Raw genomic sequence first — 18830 nt, 5'->3', positions numbered from 1 at the left:
AGAGCGTTTTCCACAAGCCTGATATTCACAATTTAAATCAATTGTTTCCAATTTGCACCTTACTTGAAGTTGTACTGTCACAAACAAAAATACGTATGGAATTACCACATCCCATGCAGACACTAACGCATAGAAAATATATATATATATGCACACACATGCCTTATAAAACATACAAAATATTTTTATATAAAATACCCAGTGTTTACAATTTAACCAGTACTAGGCCAACACAGAAAATGTTCATATTAGTATCACAACATCTTTAGAACGTTTACACCAACCAAAAGGAAAATATGTTTTTACCAGAGTAGAACAGTTGAGGCATTTTTTACTACAGAAAAATACTGAATAGTCCTACAGCATGTTTCCTGTAGGAGTGTGGTCACCAAAAGTTATCACCAAATCAAAAAAGAAATCCTGCTTCTAATGTTCTACTTCCAGGAAGCACTTATTTCTAAAATATTCAGAATAACTCTTTCAAAGGAAGTGCAACATTATAATGACAACCCAAAACTTAAAGGAAGAGAAGTGTTCTCTGGTATACCGAGGAATCTTCATTACATCCAGAAATCCACTAAAAGGTACTCAGGTCAGACTAAAAACTTGACTTCTGAGACACACATGAGTACCTGAAGTACTTTTAGTTACTCGAGCAATAAACTTGACTTTAAACCCACACACTCTTATTACCCTCTGAAAAACAAAACTTAGCACAAGTACGAAAGTGAAAACGTAAACTAAACTTAGCACCACTGGAAATTAAGTTTAAATACTCAAGTTATCCACAAATCAAGATTACATAAATTTTCAGAGATCAAAAACATGTACAAAACCATAGAAATTATGCAAACTATTTGCAACTATGAAAGATAGTTCTTGATCCTTTAAACAAACACAAAACCACTGAAAGCTGAAAAATGCTGAAACTCTTCTAGATTATCAAAATTTAAGACCACTGAGGGTCTATAAGAACAGACATTGAATGAAAAGAATATCATTAAACAAGGAAAGTTAGTAATATCTTTTTTTAAAAAATAAGAAAGTCCACAGACAGAATAATTACGGTTACATTTAATAACCATTGTAATTTTACTTACTACAGTATTAGCATCATTATTGTCATTCTTGTCCATACTTGTATTTTAAAGACTCTAAAAAACACACTTACCAATACCAGGCGACTTCGCCAACTCCCACTCGCTTCTACCAGCTCCAAGAGGTTGTCCAGAGCATGATTTTATATTTAAGATATCCTTGTTCCAGGAAGCAGAGTGTGGATTACAAAATGGAGCTGCACTCAAAGAGCCATGACCAATATCTGAACCTAAAGGAATTCCTGCCATAAGTGGATTTTCAACATGTCCTGCAGGGATACCAGAACAAGGAAGCCCTGCTGGAAGACTGAAACCTGCAGAGCTACAGCCATGAAACTGAGGCAAAACTGTATTTCCAGTAGATGGTTTATGTACCAGGTGCTGTTGTGCAAAAGGAGTTGTTGCTCGAGAACATCCTGTAAGCAACGTAGGAACAGAAGAAATTGCTTGACTCTCAGAGGTAGTGATATGAGATTTAAAGCTTGAAATCGGAACATATTGTTCACCAGATGAGTTTTGATTGAATGGCATGTAAGTGCTTAATCCAGGATATATGGGTAGTCCATTTAAAGACGGCAGCCCTTGTCTCTGCGCTTTGCTTGTTTGATCCTGCCATGCTTCTTGTGTGTCAACACTGACAGGAAGCGGCTGCAAGGTGCAGAACTTGCTTGGTAAAGCTGATGGAACATGGTCCAGCTCCCTACAATTTGCCGCTACATTTGAAGGAATAGATGCAAGCTGCTTTTCGTTCTTCAGAAAATCTTTGGACACTTCTTGATGCAGTACATCATCAAGCTTTCTTTTAACACCTCCATGTTCATTATCTTCTGATTTCTTCTCTATACTAAGCAGTGCTTCTTTTCTATTTCTCTGACATGAGTGGTCGTCTACGTTTTCATCTGTATGTTCCTGTGCAGGAGTTGGGCTGGCACGAATTATTGTTGTGCTCAGTTCACTAGCATTTTCACTCTAATAAACAAATATAATATGCAGTATTACAAATTTTAGAAGAGTAAATTTGGTATATAAAACAAGACACACCTTAATAGTGGTATTATCATCCAAAATAAATAACCAAGCTTCTCAAGTCTTGTCTGAGGTTCTGCTTTTTCAACATCTGTGGCTCCTCACCTCGGAAAACCTGTAACTTCCACCTTCTTGCTGTTTGAAGCCATATTCTAGCCAGGTGTATTGCATCTGGCTGGGATACAGTTAATTTCTTTATAGTAGCTCCTATGGTGCTGCACTTTCAGATTTGTGACTGAAACAGCGAATAGGCTCAAGGTGGGCAGGAGGTAGGGAGGGGGACACCGTCAGGACAGCTGACCCCAACTGACTATGGAGAATCCGTACCATGTAACATCATCCCCTGCAATAAAACTGTGGAGCATTTTTTCCAAAGTAGCTGTTGCTTTGAGACTGGCCAGGCATTGGTCTGCTGGAAGACTGGTTTTGCATTTCTTTGTCCCCTCCGCTTATCAAACTGATTTTCCTCAATCCACCAGTCCCCAACTTCACTCTCTTGGTCTTCCAGTTCACTTCTCCATCCCACTGCAGGGGTCTGAGCAAGCAATTTTTTGGGGGGAACAGTCATCAGGTGGGGGTCAATCCACCACACTAGGCAAAAACAACAGAAGAATGCTATGCTTTCTGAAGTCACCACCAACTAAGAGAGCTTCCAAAAGGCTTTGACTTTCTACAATTTTTATAAAGTCATGCTGTGGGAAAGCAACAGTACTATGAAAAAAATCTTAATAGAGTAGACTCCTAAACTCACGAACAGGTTCACAAACATTGTTCTGAAAAACCTGCAATCAATTTTCTTATTTACTGTGTTTGGATCCATTACCACAAAAAAATTTCATGATTAAAAATGCATGAATCATAGAATCATTTGGGTTGGAAAAGATCTTTATGACCATCGAGCCCAACCCTTAATCTAACACTGCCAACTCCACCACTAAACCATGTCCCTAAGCACCACATCTACACATCTTCTAAATACCAGCCACCTCCCTCAGCAACTTGTTCCGATGCCTGACAATCCTTTTGGTCAAGAAATTCTCCCTAACATCCAAACTAAACCTCCCATGGTACAACTTGAGACCATGTCCACTCATCCTATCACTTCTTACCTGGGAGAAGAGACCAACGCCCACCTTGCTACAATGTCCTTTCAGGTAGTTGTAGAGAGGTCTCTCTACAATAAGGTCTCTCCCCAGCCTCCTCTTCTCCAGGCTAAACAACCCCAGTTCCCTCAGCTGCTCCTCTTAAGACTTGCTCTCTAGACCCATCACCAGCTTCGCTGCTCTTCTTTGTACAAGCTCCAGCAGCAAAACGTCTTCCTTGCAGTGAGGGGCCCAAAACTGAACACAGAATTCAGGATGCGGCCTCACCAGCACCAAGTAAAGGCTGACAATGATTTCTCTAGTCCTGCTGGCCACAGCATTTCTGATAAAATCAGCCCTAATTGATCCTATCTCTGACAGAATTGACCCTAAAAAGCAATCTAAATGTGGTATAGGTTACTTCTCTCCATATTCCTTATGACTATTCTTTATGACTTTGAATGCAAAGTCATTTGCTAAGGTCTAAGTTTCTTCTAACAAGAAATCAGAATCCTCAAGCATTAACAGTCTCACAACAAAAACCAGCATCGCATTTGGCCATCTTCACAATACAGTAGGAAAAACTCCAGGTTCCCTACTCATCTGAAAAAACGAAGTGTTCTTTAGATGAGCTACAAAGTGTATTTTTTTCTCCTGAGGTACATCCAGATCACAGATTCCATTTTCAAAAATGGAGTTTCAAAACAGTTTTTAGAATTTTCAAATCCAAAACTAGACAGTGTTGTATCAAAGCAGTCAGACATCAGCTCAGCAGTCAGCAATCAGCTTAGGACAGGTGTACCTAGAGAACTCTGACACAGGAACAAGAAAGAGATACAAAAGGATGAAGAGTAACTACAGTATAAAGCCATTGTTCAGTTTCCGTAAATAGGACTTGGGAGGCTGGGAAAGGCCTATGAAAGAAGGGAAAAGACCAATAAAGTAGCTGTTTGGACTGCTGTAGAAATACAAGCTGTAAATTACAATCCTTTAAAAAGGGCATTCAGGGCAGCCAAGGCAAATCAATTCAACAATAAAAATTAGAAAAAAAAATAATAAAACCATGCACCTCTGACAACCTGACCCTGGTGTTACAGAGGCACCACAGGCTAAACAGATGTGCTATAGGAGGTATTCAGATATGAAGGTAACACCAATACAAACTTTCTGGTTTGTACAAAGCTTCAGGCAAGGGACATGAAAGCGACTCTTAACAAATACAAATGAGATAAGGATGTGTCTCCCTCTCTCTCAGCATAAGATTACTAACCCAAAGGAATAAGTGAACACTTCATAAACGAGGCTTGTAAATGTCCCATTTACTTAATACAACCGTAAAACCTCAGCAAAGTACTTAAGGATTTCCTTGCTAAACCACCCTGGGGGACAAAGACTCCTCAAACAGTAACATCTCTTCAAGAGAAGAGGGGCAAACTAGCACACAGCCAGCTACAAAGCACCAGGAGCCACCCATTTGCAGGAGATGACAGAAGTCTAGAACCATACGCATTTCAAACATGAAATGGGCCCAAGAGCTGATGCTGTGCCAGCACTGACTGAAAGCAAGCATCCATTTAAATTTGCCCTTGGGCTCCTGCCTACAGGAGAGAAACTCCCACTGAAAACATCAAGATAGAACATGTATTCCCTGTGTAACCCAAGCAACCTGACCATGAACTAAATGGGCCAGAAAACACCCTTCCCTCTTCCTGATCCTTTCAACATAAAGGAGCGTTGCAGGTGTTCCTATAGGAGAAGAAGGCTCTACTAAGTTTTTTCACAAGTTAGTGAAACATTCAAACAACTGCTATGTTTACACTCATTACTGTTTGTGCATTTAACACAATCTATTACAGAATAGAAACACAGGAGTTTCTGAAACTCCGGAGTGGGGGAGAAGCCTTTTTCCCTGTGCACTGCATGTCCTAAACTATTCCAAAACCCTTTAAGATTTTCTAATTCAGAATTCTTTTGACCACCCTAAGGATTTGGAGGGGGAAAGGGAGAGGTGTTTTTTTGTCTGCTTGTTTGTTTTAAAGAAAGGGAATTAATACAAATATACAGTTCAAGATTTTCTTACCCAGTATGTCTCTGAGCTATGTTTTACAGCTGTGTTCTTAAGGGTAACGCCAGACGCAGACACGTATGTTAATCTGCTCATGCTAGGACTTGAGTAAACTGACTGAGGTAGCACGCTGTCTTTGCAAGAGGACTCCTGATAATGTGATGTGCAAGTAAAGTCAGTTTCAGACCTGAAAAATAGATTTAAAGTATGTCAGTATTAGAATACGTTTCTAACGCTGCTGCCAAGACAATCAATGCTACACATGAACTATACTATCATAAAAATCAACTAACTCGTCCATTGTGTTTAGTACAGTCAATAGAAATGAGACATCAGCTCTCAGACAACCTTCACAAGTTTTGACTTCGACATACATAGAACTCATTGCCATTAGATACAAATTCATAAGGCAAAGCATCAGAGTTCTACAACTGAACTCAGATGCTAAGGTCACAGAAACAACACAACAACTTAATAGGAGGAAAAAAAAAAAAGGTGAATGGATATACTTCATCTAAATAGATGGAACAGATGGAAGAATGTCAAATGAAATCATTCAACATCTTAGGCATCACACATTAGTCTTTCCTACTCACTGCCGAGACTCTCTTCATTTCACACACCTGAAAACAGGGAATCTCTCACCACTTTGCCAAACAAGAAGAAATAACATGAAAACAATTCAAATCACTGACAATTTAGCTAGAAATCCTAAAATCTATTTAACACATTTGCCAAAATACATACTTCTGCACATTTTACGCACAGAGAAATGCCAGACAGCCTATAATTCTAATACCATGTACAACTCGCTAACTGTAGATAAATATCAAACAGTGAACTTAAAAGTTAAGGCAAAAAAATCAGTTGCCTCCTCTTTTCATGACGACGTATATGGCCATTTGCTACTGGCCATGTTTATATGTTTAAGACTAAGGTTACAGCTTATGCTGGTTGTGTATAGTTTCTGTAACACTCATGGAAGCTCATTTAAAATATACTGCCCTTTCAGTTGCTATGAAAGCCTTAAGCCTTAGACACAAGAGGTAGTTTCAAAATAGGAAGCAGCCAAAAGCAAAACAAAATATTTCTACCCATCCCCTCTCAAGATGAGCAGTGGTGTGAATCAGAGAAATAAACTGAGTGAAACATACATTTGAAAAACACATCTTCCTTGGTCTATACAATATCACGCTTTGTTATCATATAATTAGCATCATAACTCTCAACAAGCACCTTTATTTTAATAGATTAATTACAATAGTACAGTAATTAACAAACATGGTATTTTATAGCTCCATCAACACAAAGTTTAAGCATCTGTGGTATATGACTACCTAAGAGTCCGAATATTTTGTATTCTTGCATTACAGGATAATGTTGAGCAGACACAGCACTGATCCTATCCAGGATCTCTGCCTCATCAGGGCAGTGAGGAAAATCAAAAATTAACAACTGCTTCAGATTGCTTCTCCATACACATAACAAAAGCAAACAGAAAGCTTAGTCTAAGAAAAAAGTCTTAGCCTAATAAAGGTCTTCTGTAAACTGAGATCAACGACAACATTGAAACTAAAGCTTGATCCCTCAAAAAATCCCTAGGAAGCATTCTTATACATTCTTCTAACCTGCAGCAAAAAAATTACCCGGAAAACGCTGTTCCAGAAGTCTCACTAGGCGAGGAGTGGATCAGTGGTGAAGTTGAAGGTCTGAAGCTATACTGCTCATCCTCTAGAGGCTGCAAGTCACATTCAGGTTGAATGGGTTTGTGCTCTGGTAAATAAACAGAATTTAATAACAGTATTTGTTTAAGCACAGTGAACAAGTCTACTGTCGAAAAAAGCCTTTTCAATTACTGGCTGCTTTTGTATAGGTTTACTTACCAGTACTGTTCTGGGAAGCTGGGGAAAGCTCAGAAATTTCACATTTCACATTCCCACTGCAAGCAGTATCAGCATCTTTGGTTTTCTTCTCTGTTTTTGCATTTTGTTTCTTTTCATCATTGAAAAATTGCTGGGTAGGCTTTGATTTTGTAGGACTTACTGAGACATATTTACTAGATTGTTTGGCAGGTTTTAAGTTGCTGAGTGACAAAGTATTTCCTGTACTTCTTTCCACCAAACCATTACATGGCTCAGGAATAGCATTTGTTGGTTGATCTACTGTTTCTGTGTCTTCCCTGATAGAACATCTACTAGGGATGTCATTGGTCCAGTAAGCAAGTGGACTTTTCTGTGCCACTTCCATTTTTGCTGCTAAAGGAATTCCACATGTCTGTGCTTCGTTTCCAGAAGGTGAGGACTGGGTATCGAGCGTACCTGATCCAAAATCCACATTCACTGACCTTATCCGTTTACTATTTACTAAATCTGACAACTTTTCTGAATATTTAACTCTATCTGCAGTTACTTCTCCATGGTTGAGTACATCAGACAGACTAGAGAAATTCTGAATACCACGTTCTTCATTAAAATAATCCAGAAATCGTTTCTCTGTTTCCTGCGGCTTGCTATGATTATTTGTCAAGTCTTCTGCAAGAGTATCCTTCTTATCTTTACCCAGTAAAAAGGCATCAGACATCAGGTTCTGGGCAGATGCTTCATATTTCACAGTACTCTCATATTCACTTTCATGTCCAATCTCATCTGTTTTTTTGAGGTACTTTTCCATATCAAATGCACTATTTTCCACATTGCTGGAAAATAATTGATTAGCAGAGCGTTCAGTCTCTTCAACAATTCCAGGAACCAAACATGTTCTTTTACTTTTATTAGACAGTGCCATCATCATAGCAGCTAGCTGGGAAGCATCAGCACTGGAGGAAGCATTAGAAATAGCAGAGGCAATTGTGCTAATACTCAGGACAGCGTCAAAATGATTAGCTAAGCCGTCTTCAAACTTGTCTTCATGAACTTCATCCTACAACAAACCAACATGAGTTAAGCATCAAATTAAGGAATGGTTTTTTAGGCATTTTTTTTCGTGTTTTTGTTCTCATCTTTAATTATTTTGCATTTTGGTTATGGTAATACATTAACATTTATAGTTGTCACATATTTAATTGACTGTCAAGAAGGAATACTGCAATAGGTGTAACTTCCATTGCACTGATTTTTTGTAAGCCTACAATACACATTTTTAAAAGATTTAATGAAGATAGTCTGCTAGGAAGCCTTAGTTCCTGTAAAACTTCTAAAAACCTAAAATGTTTTAATTCAGTTGGAAGAACTGGGAGTAAAATACCATCAGGAACAAACACGGCAGAGAAAAAACTACCATAACAAAATAGACAGTATCTTCCCAATTAGCTTTAAACCATCTGCCTCCCTACAAGGGGAAGATAAAGCTATTCCTACAGTTTTCTCTGCCACTCAAGTCTGAGTTCTTTAATGTACATGTGGGCTATTCTTAGCAAAGAGCATGGAATAAGCATATAGTCATGTCAAGACCACAATCTCCACCCACCTCTTTTAGATAAGCAAAACTTCAGGAAGAAAACATCCGTCCTCCTGTAGATAAGCATGCATATCTCCCTAACATCCTCATTAAAAGACTAATAAAATACGGAGCAGGTAAGTGGGCCACGACTGTACTGAGAACCAGCCGCTCAAGGCATTGTGATGAGCAGCGCAAAGTCCAGCAGAAGGCTAGCTGTTCACTAGTGAAGTTCCCCAGGGACCAAGACTGGGGCTGGTATTGTTGCTGTTCTTCATTAATGACATGGAAGATTGGCCAGAGCGCACCCTCAGCAAGCTTACCCATGATACAAAATCGGGAGGTGCAGTTTTTACACCAGGAGGGCAGGCTGTCATTCACAAGGGCCTCAACACACTGGCAAAAATGGACTGAGAAGAATTATGTAAAGTTCAAAGGGAAACACCAAGACCAGCATCTGGATAATCTCATGCACCTGTATTGGTCAAGGACCAACTAGCTGGAAAGCAGCTTGACAGAGAAGGACTTGCGGGTCCTAGTAGAAATGAAGTTGACCATCAGCTATCAATGTGCCCTTGTGGAGAAAGAGGCCAACAGCATCCTGGGCTGCAGTAAGGAGAGAGTTGCCATCCAGCTTAGGGAGGTGATCCTTCCCCTCTACTGCACTGCTGTGAGCACATCTGGAGTGCTGTGTACTGTTATTGACTTCCCAGCACAAGAGAAGAGTCCACAAAAGAATCACAAAAATTAGTAAGAACTTGGGAGCGTCTGTCATATGGAGAGAGAGAGAGAGAGAGAGAAGGTACTTTTAGCCTCAAGAAGACAAGGTTCAGGAGGAAATCTTATAGATGTGCATAAAACCTGACAGGGATAGAAGGGGCATGGGGAGGAGTAAAGAAGACGGACACAGACTCTTCTTCAAGGTATCCAGTGAAAAGAAAGAAGGCAACAGGCACAATTTTAAATACAAGAAATACCATTTAAACATAAGGAAAAGATAACATCAACATGACCAAACACTGAAACAGGTTGCCCAGAGAGACTACCACCCTTGAAGATATTCAAAATGTGACCAGACTTTGCTCAACCTGCTCTATTCAACCTGGCTTTGAGCAAGAAGAAATGCACTAGACGATTTTCAGGAGTGCCTTCTGACTTCTGTGATTTGTCTGTTCGAGAACATTTTAGCATCTGTGTCAGACTAAAGGCGATCTAAACTTGTACAAATTGAGGGTGGGGTAGATTAGAATGTGGATATATATCATCAAAACCTTAAATTACTCATTTTGCATCTAGAACAATAGGGATACAGATAAATTAGAAAGAAAAGCAATTATGGCAGTACACAGATGAGCTACCCAACCAGTCCTTCTGCATTTAAGTCTGCAGCCTCACCATTTGATCAGCTAAACCAAGTCAAACTTGCTAGCTACTGATTTCTTTCAGCGATCATGAAGGAGAAGGGCTGTTTCTGTAACTGAATGGGTCTGCACACGTTCTGCCTGACTGGTAAGAGAACATGACATGTTAAGGCAGAAAAGGTAGGTGTCTAGGATTACTACATCGAAAATACACCTTTTTCAGACTTATCACACATCAGTATTTCTTAATTTTTTCAAGTAAAAGGCATTATTCACATGCTAAAGACAAATTATTTCATAAACAAAAATAGAAGGGGAAGACAGCTCAAATTCAAAAACTTGATCACAGAACATGAATAGCCTAGAAATTTATGAAATATGATGGGCTGACAGACCAAGCATATCCAAAAGTGAAGTAGGGAGAAAAAGGAAAATGAGATGGCAACAATAACACCTGACTGACTACAATAGCATGGCATCCTAGTGAAACCATCCTAACAAACAGCAGCACCTCCTTGGATTCAAACAATCAATATAAAAAGAAGTGAGCTGATATGGAAGTCTAAATTCAGTGGTATTCAAAGAAATAATAATCATTAGAAGTATTTGAATGTTGTTCAAGTTCATAGTTGCACTTAATAGCAAAATACAAGATAAATACCTTTGTTTGACTTTTGGTAGCATCTTCTACAGTAACATCATTTTCTATATTAACGCGTTGGCGTATTCCAGCTGTAGCATCCACCCTATGCCATGAACCTTCACAGACAGTAGAATTCGCATCATCTTCTATTTGTGCTTCTAAGTCATCAAAGAACAAAGAAAAAGACAGGGAATTAATTTACAGTAAGTAAAACACCTGCATTCTCTAAACAGAATTAATTTACAGTAAGTAAAACACCTGCATTCTCTAAACACCTGCATTCTCGGGATATACATGCTCTACAGAAAAAAAAAGCTGTTTTAACAGCACAAATCCAAATATTGCAAGCATGAACTGTTTCCTGTACAGTACTCAAAGGTCACACTCAAGTCACAAAATAAGCTGGCATTAAGAATACCACGTTCACACTCTTCAAATTGCATTTTCAGGAAGCTGATGATATTATCATAAGCTAAACATGCCTTTTGTGTTTGGAAGACAATGTAGACCAAACATAGAACATAGACCAAACTCCAGTAGAAAACTAGAAGGGCTGAATCTGAGTAACAACAATTATCTTACACTGCAGACAGGGTTAGACTGAGGTAGATAGCAGTGAACTGGAGATTCTGAAGGATTTTGTTTAGGGGTAAGCTTCTGAAACCATCAAACCCACAAACAGTTGTCTTGACTATGAGATCAAACCCAAACTAGAAGATCTTGTTCACATGAGATCTAGAGGTTACCATTCCAACATATTAGTTCATGATGAAAGGAAAACAACTGGACTTCTTAGAACACTAAACCCAACTTCTAAAGATGATGGTGAGAAAACAAGTATGAAACAACAAACATTTTTTGCTAGAGAGGTTTTTTTGATGGAAGGGTGGTTGGGGCGTGTTTCTTGCTTGGTTCTGTTTCATGTTTTCTGTTCTTATAACAGATACTTGGGTTTGGATACACTTTGTATTTCCCTCCTCAAGTTGCTGACCTCTCAGCTTCCTCTCCATCTGTTGCTCCTTAAGTAGGAAGAGCATATTGATATTGCTGATAAAGATTGTTATTGCCGAAACTACTGAAATCAGACAGCACTATCTATTAATATTTTAGCCACAAAGTGACCCAGATACCTACTTTCTCTAGCATTTACAGCAGCCCTCATATCAGAAGAGCTGCAAAGCACATTAGAGTATTTTCCCAGTATTCAAAGCAACGATTACATCTATAATTTAATTTAACAGAGGTCATGACTCAATGAACTTACGGTGTTTTTTGACAAAATTCCAGGCTACTGTATAATGAATTTAAGCACACTAACACTAGTTTAAAAAAAATAATCATTAGATCCTTTAAAAATATTTGCAAGATCCCAGCATGTGGAGAATTATAGCTGTAAAGCTGTTTCAAGGAAGCAGGCTGCATAAAAGCCTGATGGATACTTCTCCCCAGTGCAAAAAAGTACTTAAGACATTGCACTGACTGGACAAGCAGGTCCACAGAGATCGATGTTGCCACAATTCTATTAAGAGCAGTAGAGATGCTTTAAAATGCACTCATCCTTTTCTAACCATAGGATAGGCACACACACGCACATCAAATTGTGTGCTGTGATCTTCACATATAGCATTTCGGAGCAATCTCCTAAATTACTCCTTCAAGCTAAGTAGATAACATGAGCACAACATTTTTTTTAAAGATGGCAGGAAAAACGTAGACTGTTTTATGCATTCACTGTCAGCTCAGCTATAACCCAAATTGCTTTCCTTCTTTTTGTATAGCCTCTATATCTATACGAGCAAACAGACCAATTCTCTACGCGTTTCATCTGTTTGACTTGGGTTTTGGCAATGCATCTGTACAGCCTTTTCAACGGAAAAACTCCAAACAGACTTCAATTATTAAGACATTCTAGTAGTCATCCAATATCCGGAAATGCTGCAATACAGAAACGTGAACTAATGTGATAGTTAAAACTGAATTAGGGACTCTTCTCAGTTCATTACACGTGTTCATTTTTGTTGTTCAAGTTTTACAGTATGGAAGAGACATGAGCTTTCAAAATAACATACATTTCCATTGTTTGCTGGGGAGTATGTTTCTATTTCCTTTTCAACTATCACTTAGGCTTTTACTATTCTGCTTCTTAGAGAATCACAGAATGGTTTGGGTTGGAAGGGACCTGAAAGATCATCCAGTTCCAACTCCCCTGCCATGGGCAGAGACACTTCCCACTAGACCAGGCTGCTCAAGGCCCCATCCAACTTGGCCTTGGACACTTACAAGAAGGGAGCAAACAGTACGCGTAGCTACATGCACAGATCAAATTTTCACCTGTTACTCTTAATACCTTACTGGTAATATCAGTCTCTTCTATGAACTCTTTTATAGATATATCTAAGAGCACAATTTGAATACAATCCAGCAAAGTATGTCCTCATTTCTTGCAAAGAAGCTCGCATCAGATTCTGAGTTGATGATATTATCCAAATCATTCACAAAGCATTCTAAACAACCGTAGGGTTGACACTTCTGTTCTATAATTACCTGGAAATACCTCAGACAATTGTGAAATCTCTCGGCTCACATCACCTCCTGATGAAACAGATGTACTTAGCAGAGCAACAGGTTGCCTTTTCTTTGGAGAGGTAATATAATAACCAAAAGATGGCTATAAAAAGAAAATACAGCATGAGTAAATTTGATCATCAATAGGATCAGTGGGCTTGCAAAGCAGTTTCAGCCACAGCACTTCCCCCATTGATGTTTAGATCTAACACCACTGAGAATTAACATACGCCTCGTAGCACTGCAAGTGCCTAATCCAAATACATGCACTTCCTCTACATACATAAAATAAACTAACAACATATTTAAGTCAGTTAGGCAAAAAAAAGTACAAATGCTCTCATCATCTCTGCCTGCATCTCATCAGCTCAGCCTCTGAATGCACCAAGACACAACTGCATCACACAAGCATATTTAACTTGTTCCTCCCATTGTATACACTTCCCTGTCTTTTTTTTTTTTTTCCTGCCTGCAACACAGATGGGCTATTGTCTACCAACGACAGACAGAGACAGGTATCAGATAGATGTGAGAAACACCCACAAGGAGGCTGGCAAGCTAAAGTCTACATGATAATGTTTTTACTGAAGTTGGGCATTTGCCTAGATAGCACATTAACCACCAACAGGCATTCAAAGATACCCTCACTGTTCAGGTAGCCCTGACTGAGCAGCATTTCACTCAACTACAATGTGGATCATTCGCTTGCACCTCTAATGTGCACCCTACCCTGCCTACAGTGTACTTTTCTCTCTCTAATCCTACACGTCGCTAGTTCCTGAACAAAAGGCAAAGATCAAGATTAATCAGTAACACCAGACAACCCTTCACACCAGAAATTTCAAGTGGGAAAGAGAAGTCCATCTAGTATAGAGAGTTTCCTTTTCAGGTGAACTTAAAAAAGTAGATCTCAGAAGTAATTAAGTTACAATATATTAAAAAAAACCTAAAAAAGATCAAAATAAGTTGTTCTCATTCCTTCCTTGTGTCTTAACATTAAGACACATACCCGTTTCACATCACTGCCTCCACCAAGACAACCAAGAGCTTCAGATCGCTGGCCAAAGAACTCCCCCAAAGACAAACGTAAGTAACTGGCATCTTTATCAAGACCAGATGTTCTCAGCAGAATGCAGCTATTGGGAGATTTCCATGAAGCATCTGCTAATTCAGAAGCATTTAGAACGTCTACTTTTCCCACCTGCAGACAAAAACATTTCAAAAGTTATAGCTTGCAAATAAATTAGACAACTGTTCTGTTTGCATTAAGATAATTAGTTACCTGCACAAGTTTGTGTGCTTTCTCAAATTCTGCCTGGTCTTGTGCAATCATAGCTGCTGCTTCAGCTTAAAAACCAAGAGAACATTTATTAAAATAAGGCACAAGTTATTATGTGTCATTACCATTTTCCATCATGAAACTAAATTTGCAATATTTAATTCTACATCTGAGATAGTCTGGGACACACGAGGAGCTATTCCATCCTCTTATGGTGAGAAAAGTTCATATGAAATTCATTTGTTTAACAGAGTACTGGATCTTTAGGAGCCAAAGCAAAACCAGCATTCAGCTAACTAACTTAATATTGAACAGAAGTTTCTAATGGCCTTAATCCCCAAACAAACTATCACATTTCATAGTTTACGCTACCCATACTAGCTAGAATTAAGCATCATATGGCTATTTCCAAACAACCTTTTACTACATTAGGTTCTGAAAATTTCATCAAGGCGGTACCTGTGAAATGAAGCAAAACAAATAGACTGGTTTGTATCAGATCATGAAATATCTGTGCAAATTAACAGCCAAATAAAGGAGTACATTTTTTAAAAAATCAAATAATATTTTTACAATTACCATTTACAAAACAGTGAATATTTAAAGTCTCTGCACCAAAACTCTGTAAAAAACTTGCTGAATAGGAGCTATTGCTTTACCACCTCACTTCAATGTTAATGTTATCATTAAGTACATCAAAACTTATAAAATATGTGGCCTTGAATGACCTCATATACACAGCGTCCCCAGTCATAGATGACATAGGATAAATGGAGGAAGAAGTCAAGAATGGACACAAACTTCCAAAGTGAATACAGCTGCTGTTTATAAAATTACTTATGGGAAATCATGATACATACTTGGAGTAAAGAAACAAAGTTGGAAGACACATTTATTGAGCAATCTAACTGTTTCCTAAAGGCAACCTAGCACCATCAATGACACACTTATATCCAGTTGAACTCAAGTCAATATCAGTTCTTTCTTAATCCTCTATATAAGCCACATAGCATTCCGAAGACTTCCTGGAAGAAACTCTGTCAAGTGAACAATACTGCGCTATTACATAAATAACACGCTGTGCGCACAGTTTGCTGACAGAGACAGACAAGTCATAAATGAGACTCAGAAGCATCAGCTGTCACATTTCCTTTCTGTCCAAATAAAATATCTTGGCTGTCAAGCATCACACGTGCACATTTCAAACAAAGGCAAACTAGCAGCCAGAAAAATGCTAACCACATTAAATTTACAGCTTCTGTTGTGTGAACAGGTAAGCCAATGATCTCAAAAGGAAAATTCCTTTAAAATCCCATCAGGTGAGAAAAAGGTAAACAGCCCTGAAAAAATTTACAAGAAACAAATATTCAGATCACTCAACCACCCAAGCGTAAGATGCGGGAAAGTGTCTGAAATATCCCGGCATCTGAAAAATAATGGAGGAGCTCTGCTTTACTGACATAGTAGATAAGGATGTTTCTATCAAGTTGGATAATATTTGCCTGCTTCAGCACTACAAGTGTTGAAAACCCTTATTTCAACCAATCAACCCTGCTGATAACTCACTCAAAATAAACAATTCTAGACAGTGACGTATACTGTATTTTCTTTGAAAGAAAGAGCCACTTCGAGTGGACTGTGGAAATCTTTAGACAACATTAGCCCATCCATATGTCAACTTTAGAAACATGAAGAGACTAGGAGAAATCCTGTTGCACACACTGTTTGAATCTGTCAAGTAAAACACATGACATTTCGGTGCTAAGGAATTGATTTGTCTACAGTTCTATGTGTATATTATCCAGGCCTGTGTGACAAACATACAGACTCTCACGAAGATCAGTCTGAGACAGCTTTAAGGAAAATAAACAACTTCAAGTAAGTAAAGGTTCAAAAAGCCTGGTATCTGTTAGAACATAAGAGTCCAGTAAAGCCCAATACAATCCAACATTTTCCAGTACCAGTACTATTTTTTCCAGCATCAAGACATTCCTGAGGAGTTCACAAAAAAATTACCAGCTAGTGAATTCAGTAGCTCCTTTCACATTCTAGTTGATTTTGTAGTAATTTCTTGTTTATATCTACTCCTATTCTATAATCATCATGCAGCACAGAATGACTACTGTCTCCTCTTCTTGAAAGAAAGAATAACAGAAATTAAAGTCCAAAGGAAAAACAGTGAAAATGACTGCTACAGGAGTTACTTTTACTCAAACAATAGGTGACACGTTAGAATGTTTTCAGAAAAAACACTAAAGACTTTTCAGAGGAAGAATAGGAAGACGGAAAGAAGCTATCAACTGTAACTAATAATAATATCATTACAAACTACTATCAACATCAGCTTTCAAGTAATATGCAGTATCTAAAGCCTGGAGGCTTTGCAACAACAAATAATGATCTACTTAAGTGAAAAAAAAAAAGGTAACTAAAAGGAGAAAGATTACATACATCCAGTAATGAATTCCTCATTTATTTTATCATCTTCTGACAGATTTATATCTTGTTTTTCATCAAATGAAGTATAATATGCAAGATCTGTCACCCATTTACCCTCTTCATTTTGATAGACAACGCTGTGTGGTAGATCACCTGAAAGATATAACAAATATTATACTGTTAATTAAAATAAAAAGGAATACAGCAAAGTCTTTTAAGTTTTGATTATGGAGTTCAAAGAAACATAGCTCAAGTTGCTGCAACAGCACGCTTGAACTAGTTTCGCCATAAAATAAACAGTTTAAGGGCAATATACAAAAGTCAGTATTATTTAAAACAAAAACAAGCCAATATTTATTCATGCTACCTTGGTTTTTATTCCAACTTGCACAACTAAAGAAAAATGTATAGCTTACAATTTTATTCTGTTTTCCACGCAACGGAGGCTGGTCACAATTCTGTAGCTAAAGCAACCTACCTCTGTCTGCTGTAACTAAACTCATGCTCTCTGCAGATGGAGACAGGTAAGTATCAGCCAATTCAACTTCATGTTCAGTTGAATCTGTCGGAGGTGCATTTGCACTAAGAACTTCAGGAGTGGTGTAGTGCCCCCAAAATCCTCTTGCTGTGGGTAGTACTTCTGCAGCAGAAGCAGCCGCCTGACACTCAGAGGACTTGATTTCTTGCTTCGAAAGGACATCCGAAGCATCAACTTCATGGCTGTCCACGCGCTGTAGGTGTGGTGAATCTAATTGCAACTCAGCAGCAGTACAGGAATTTAGTGCATCTCCAGCAGCCATGGAATTCTTAGAAAACAATTTCAGAAGTGTCAGAAGTGCAACATGTAATTGTTTGTGCTAATAGTTCTAGGTACAAAATAGTCCAAGTTAACTACATTTGCACAATATATCTGAAAACAAAGCAGTGTAATTTTTTGTGAAGGACGTACAGGTTGTTAGGTCAGTCTCCAACAAGTTTTCAAATGCACTGCCATCTTCTACTACAGCCTTACTTTACATCATAAACAGAAACGTAAATGACAATTTCATACCCATTGCAGTATCGCTCTGGGCAGCACTTCTCTTTGCACAGGCAGTCCAGTTATCCCTTGATTTTGTGAATCTTCATCACTAGCATTTCCAGAGTCTACTCCTGTTACAGCCTTAAAAGTGTCAGGAACCCGAAAGCTCTCCTTTAAAAAAAATAGTTAAGACTTAAGTTACCCTAGAACAGATGCACTGAAGAAAAAACACTACAGTCCCTTCTACAGTGTTAAAAATCTCTAATAAAGAGATCATCATCATTTGTTCACTTGTGTGCCACTGTTGGAGGCATCTCTAGCTGCTACCACCACTATGAAGGAACAAGTTCCTGGCTATGCCAATCCATGTATCTGCCTCCAAGGGCACACACAGCAAGAAGAAAAAGGATCTCTTCTTATTCCTACTACATCCTTCCCCTTCTAGCTGACCCACTGCTGGATGATGACTCTCAATACAACTCAGAACTTCCTGTACCTACCCCACCACACATCTACACTGGCAGCGAAGCTGAAACATCTTACACAAGTAGAGAAGACCTGAGGTCAGAGAGCAGAACTGTTATTCTCACTCTTCTAACAACCACCTGTTCCCTTCTCCACATGCAGCTGTAGATCAGCAACTGGCAGCCTATGTAGACTGCTTTTACAGGGTTAACAAATAACTTCCCACAGCTCGGAAACACTGATGTCAGTTGGGAAATTTCAGAAGGTACAGTTAAACTGTTTAAATCAATCACACCTTCCTGTTATGGTCAAGCATGCAACTGCCAGGATCACATCCAGCGTTACAAAGCCA

At 38.6% G+C, this 18830-nt stretch overlaps 1 protein-coding gene across 1 annotated transcript in view; it reads right to left on the bottom strand.

Annotated features, from left to right (window-relative positions):
* Positions 1 to 18830, bottom strand: part of CEP192 (centrosomal protein 192) — a 72504-nt gene that overhangs the window by 43119 nt on the left and 10555 nt on the right. Inside the window, exons 8-18 of the mRNA XM_069853247.1 lie at positions 18044 to 18184; positions 17471 to 17798; positions 17005 to 17145; positions 14557 to 14621; positions 14284 to 14475; positions 13256 to 13377; positions 10728 to 10878; positions 7154 to 8189; positions 6917 to 7043; positions 5286 to 5457; positions 1172 to 2066 (exon numbers count right to left, since the gene is read on the bottom strand). Coding sequence (XP_069709348.1) covers positions 1172 to 2066; positions 5286 to 5457; positions 6917 to 7043; positions 7154 to 8189; positions 10728 to 10878; positions 13256 to 13377; positions 14284 to 14475; positions 14557 to 14621; positions 17005 to 17145; positions 17471 to 17798; positions 18044 to 18184 — 3370 coding nt within the window. The remainder of the gene's footprint in view (positions 1 to 1171; positions 2067 to 5285; positions 5458 to 6916; positions 7044 to 7153; positions 8190 to 10727; positions 10879 to 13255; positions 13378 to 14283; positions 14476 to 14556; positions 14622 to 17004; positions 17146 to 17470; positions 17799 to 18043; positions 18185 to 18830) is intronic.

Source organism: Phaenicophaeus curvirostris, chromosome 3 (assembly GCF_032191515.1).
Source record: "Phaenicophaeus curvirostris isolate KB17595 chromosome 3, BPBGC_Pcur_1.0, whole genome shotgun sequence".
NCBI lineage: Eukaryota > Metazoa > Chordata > Aves > Cuculiformes > Cuculidae > Phaenicophaeus > Phaenicophaeus curvirostris.
This window is presented reverse-complemented; position numbering and strand designations above follow the sequence as displayed.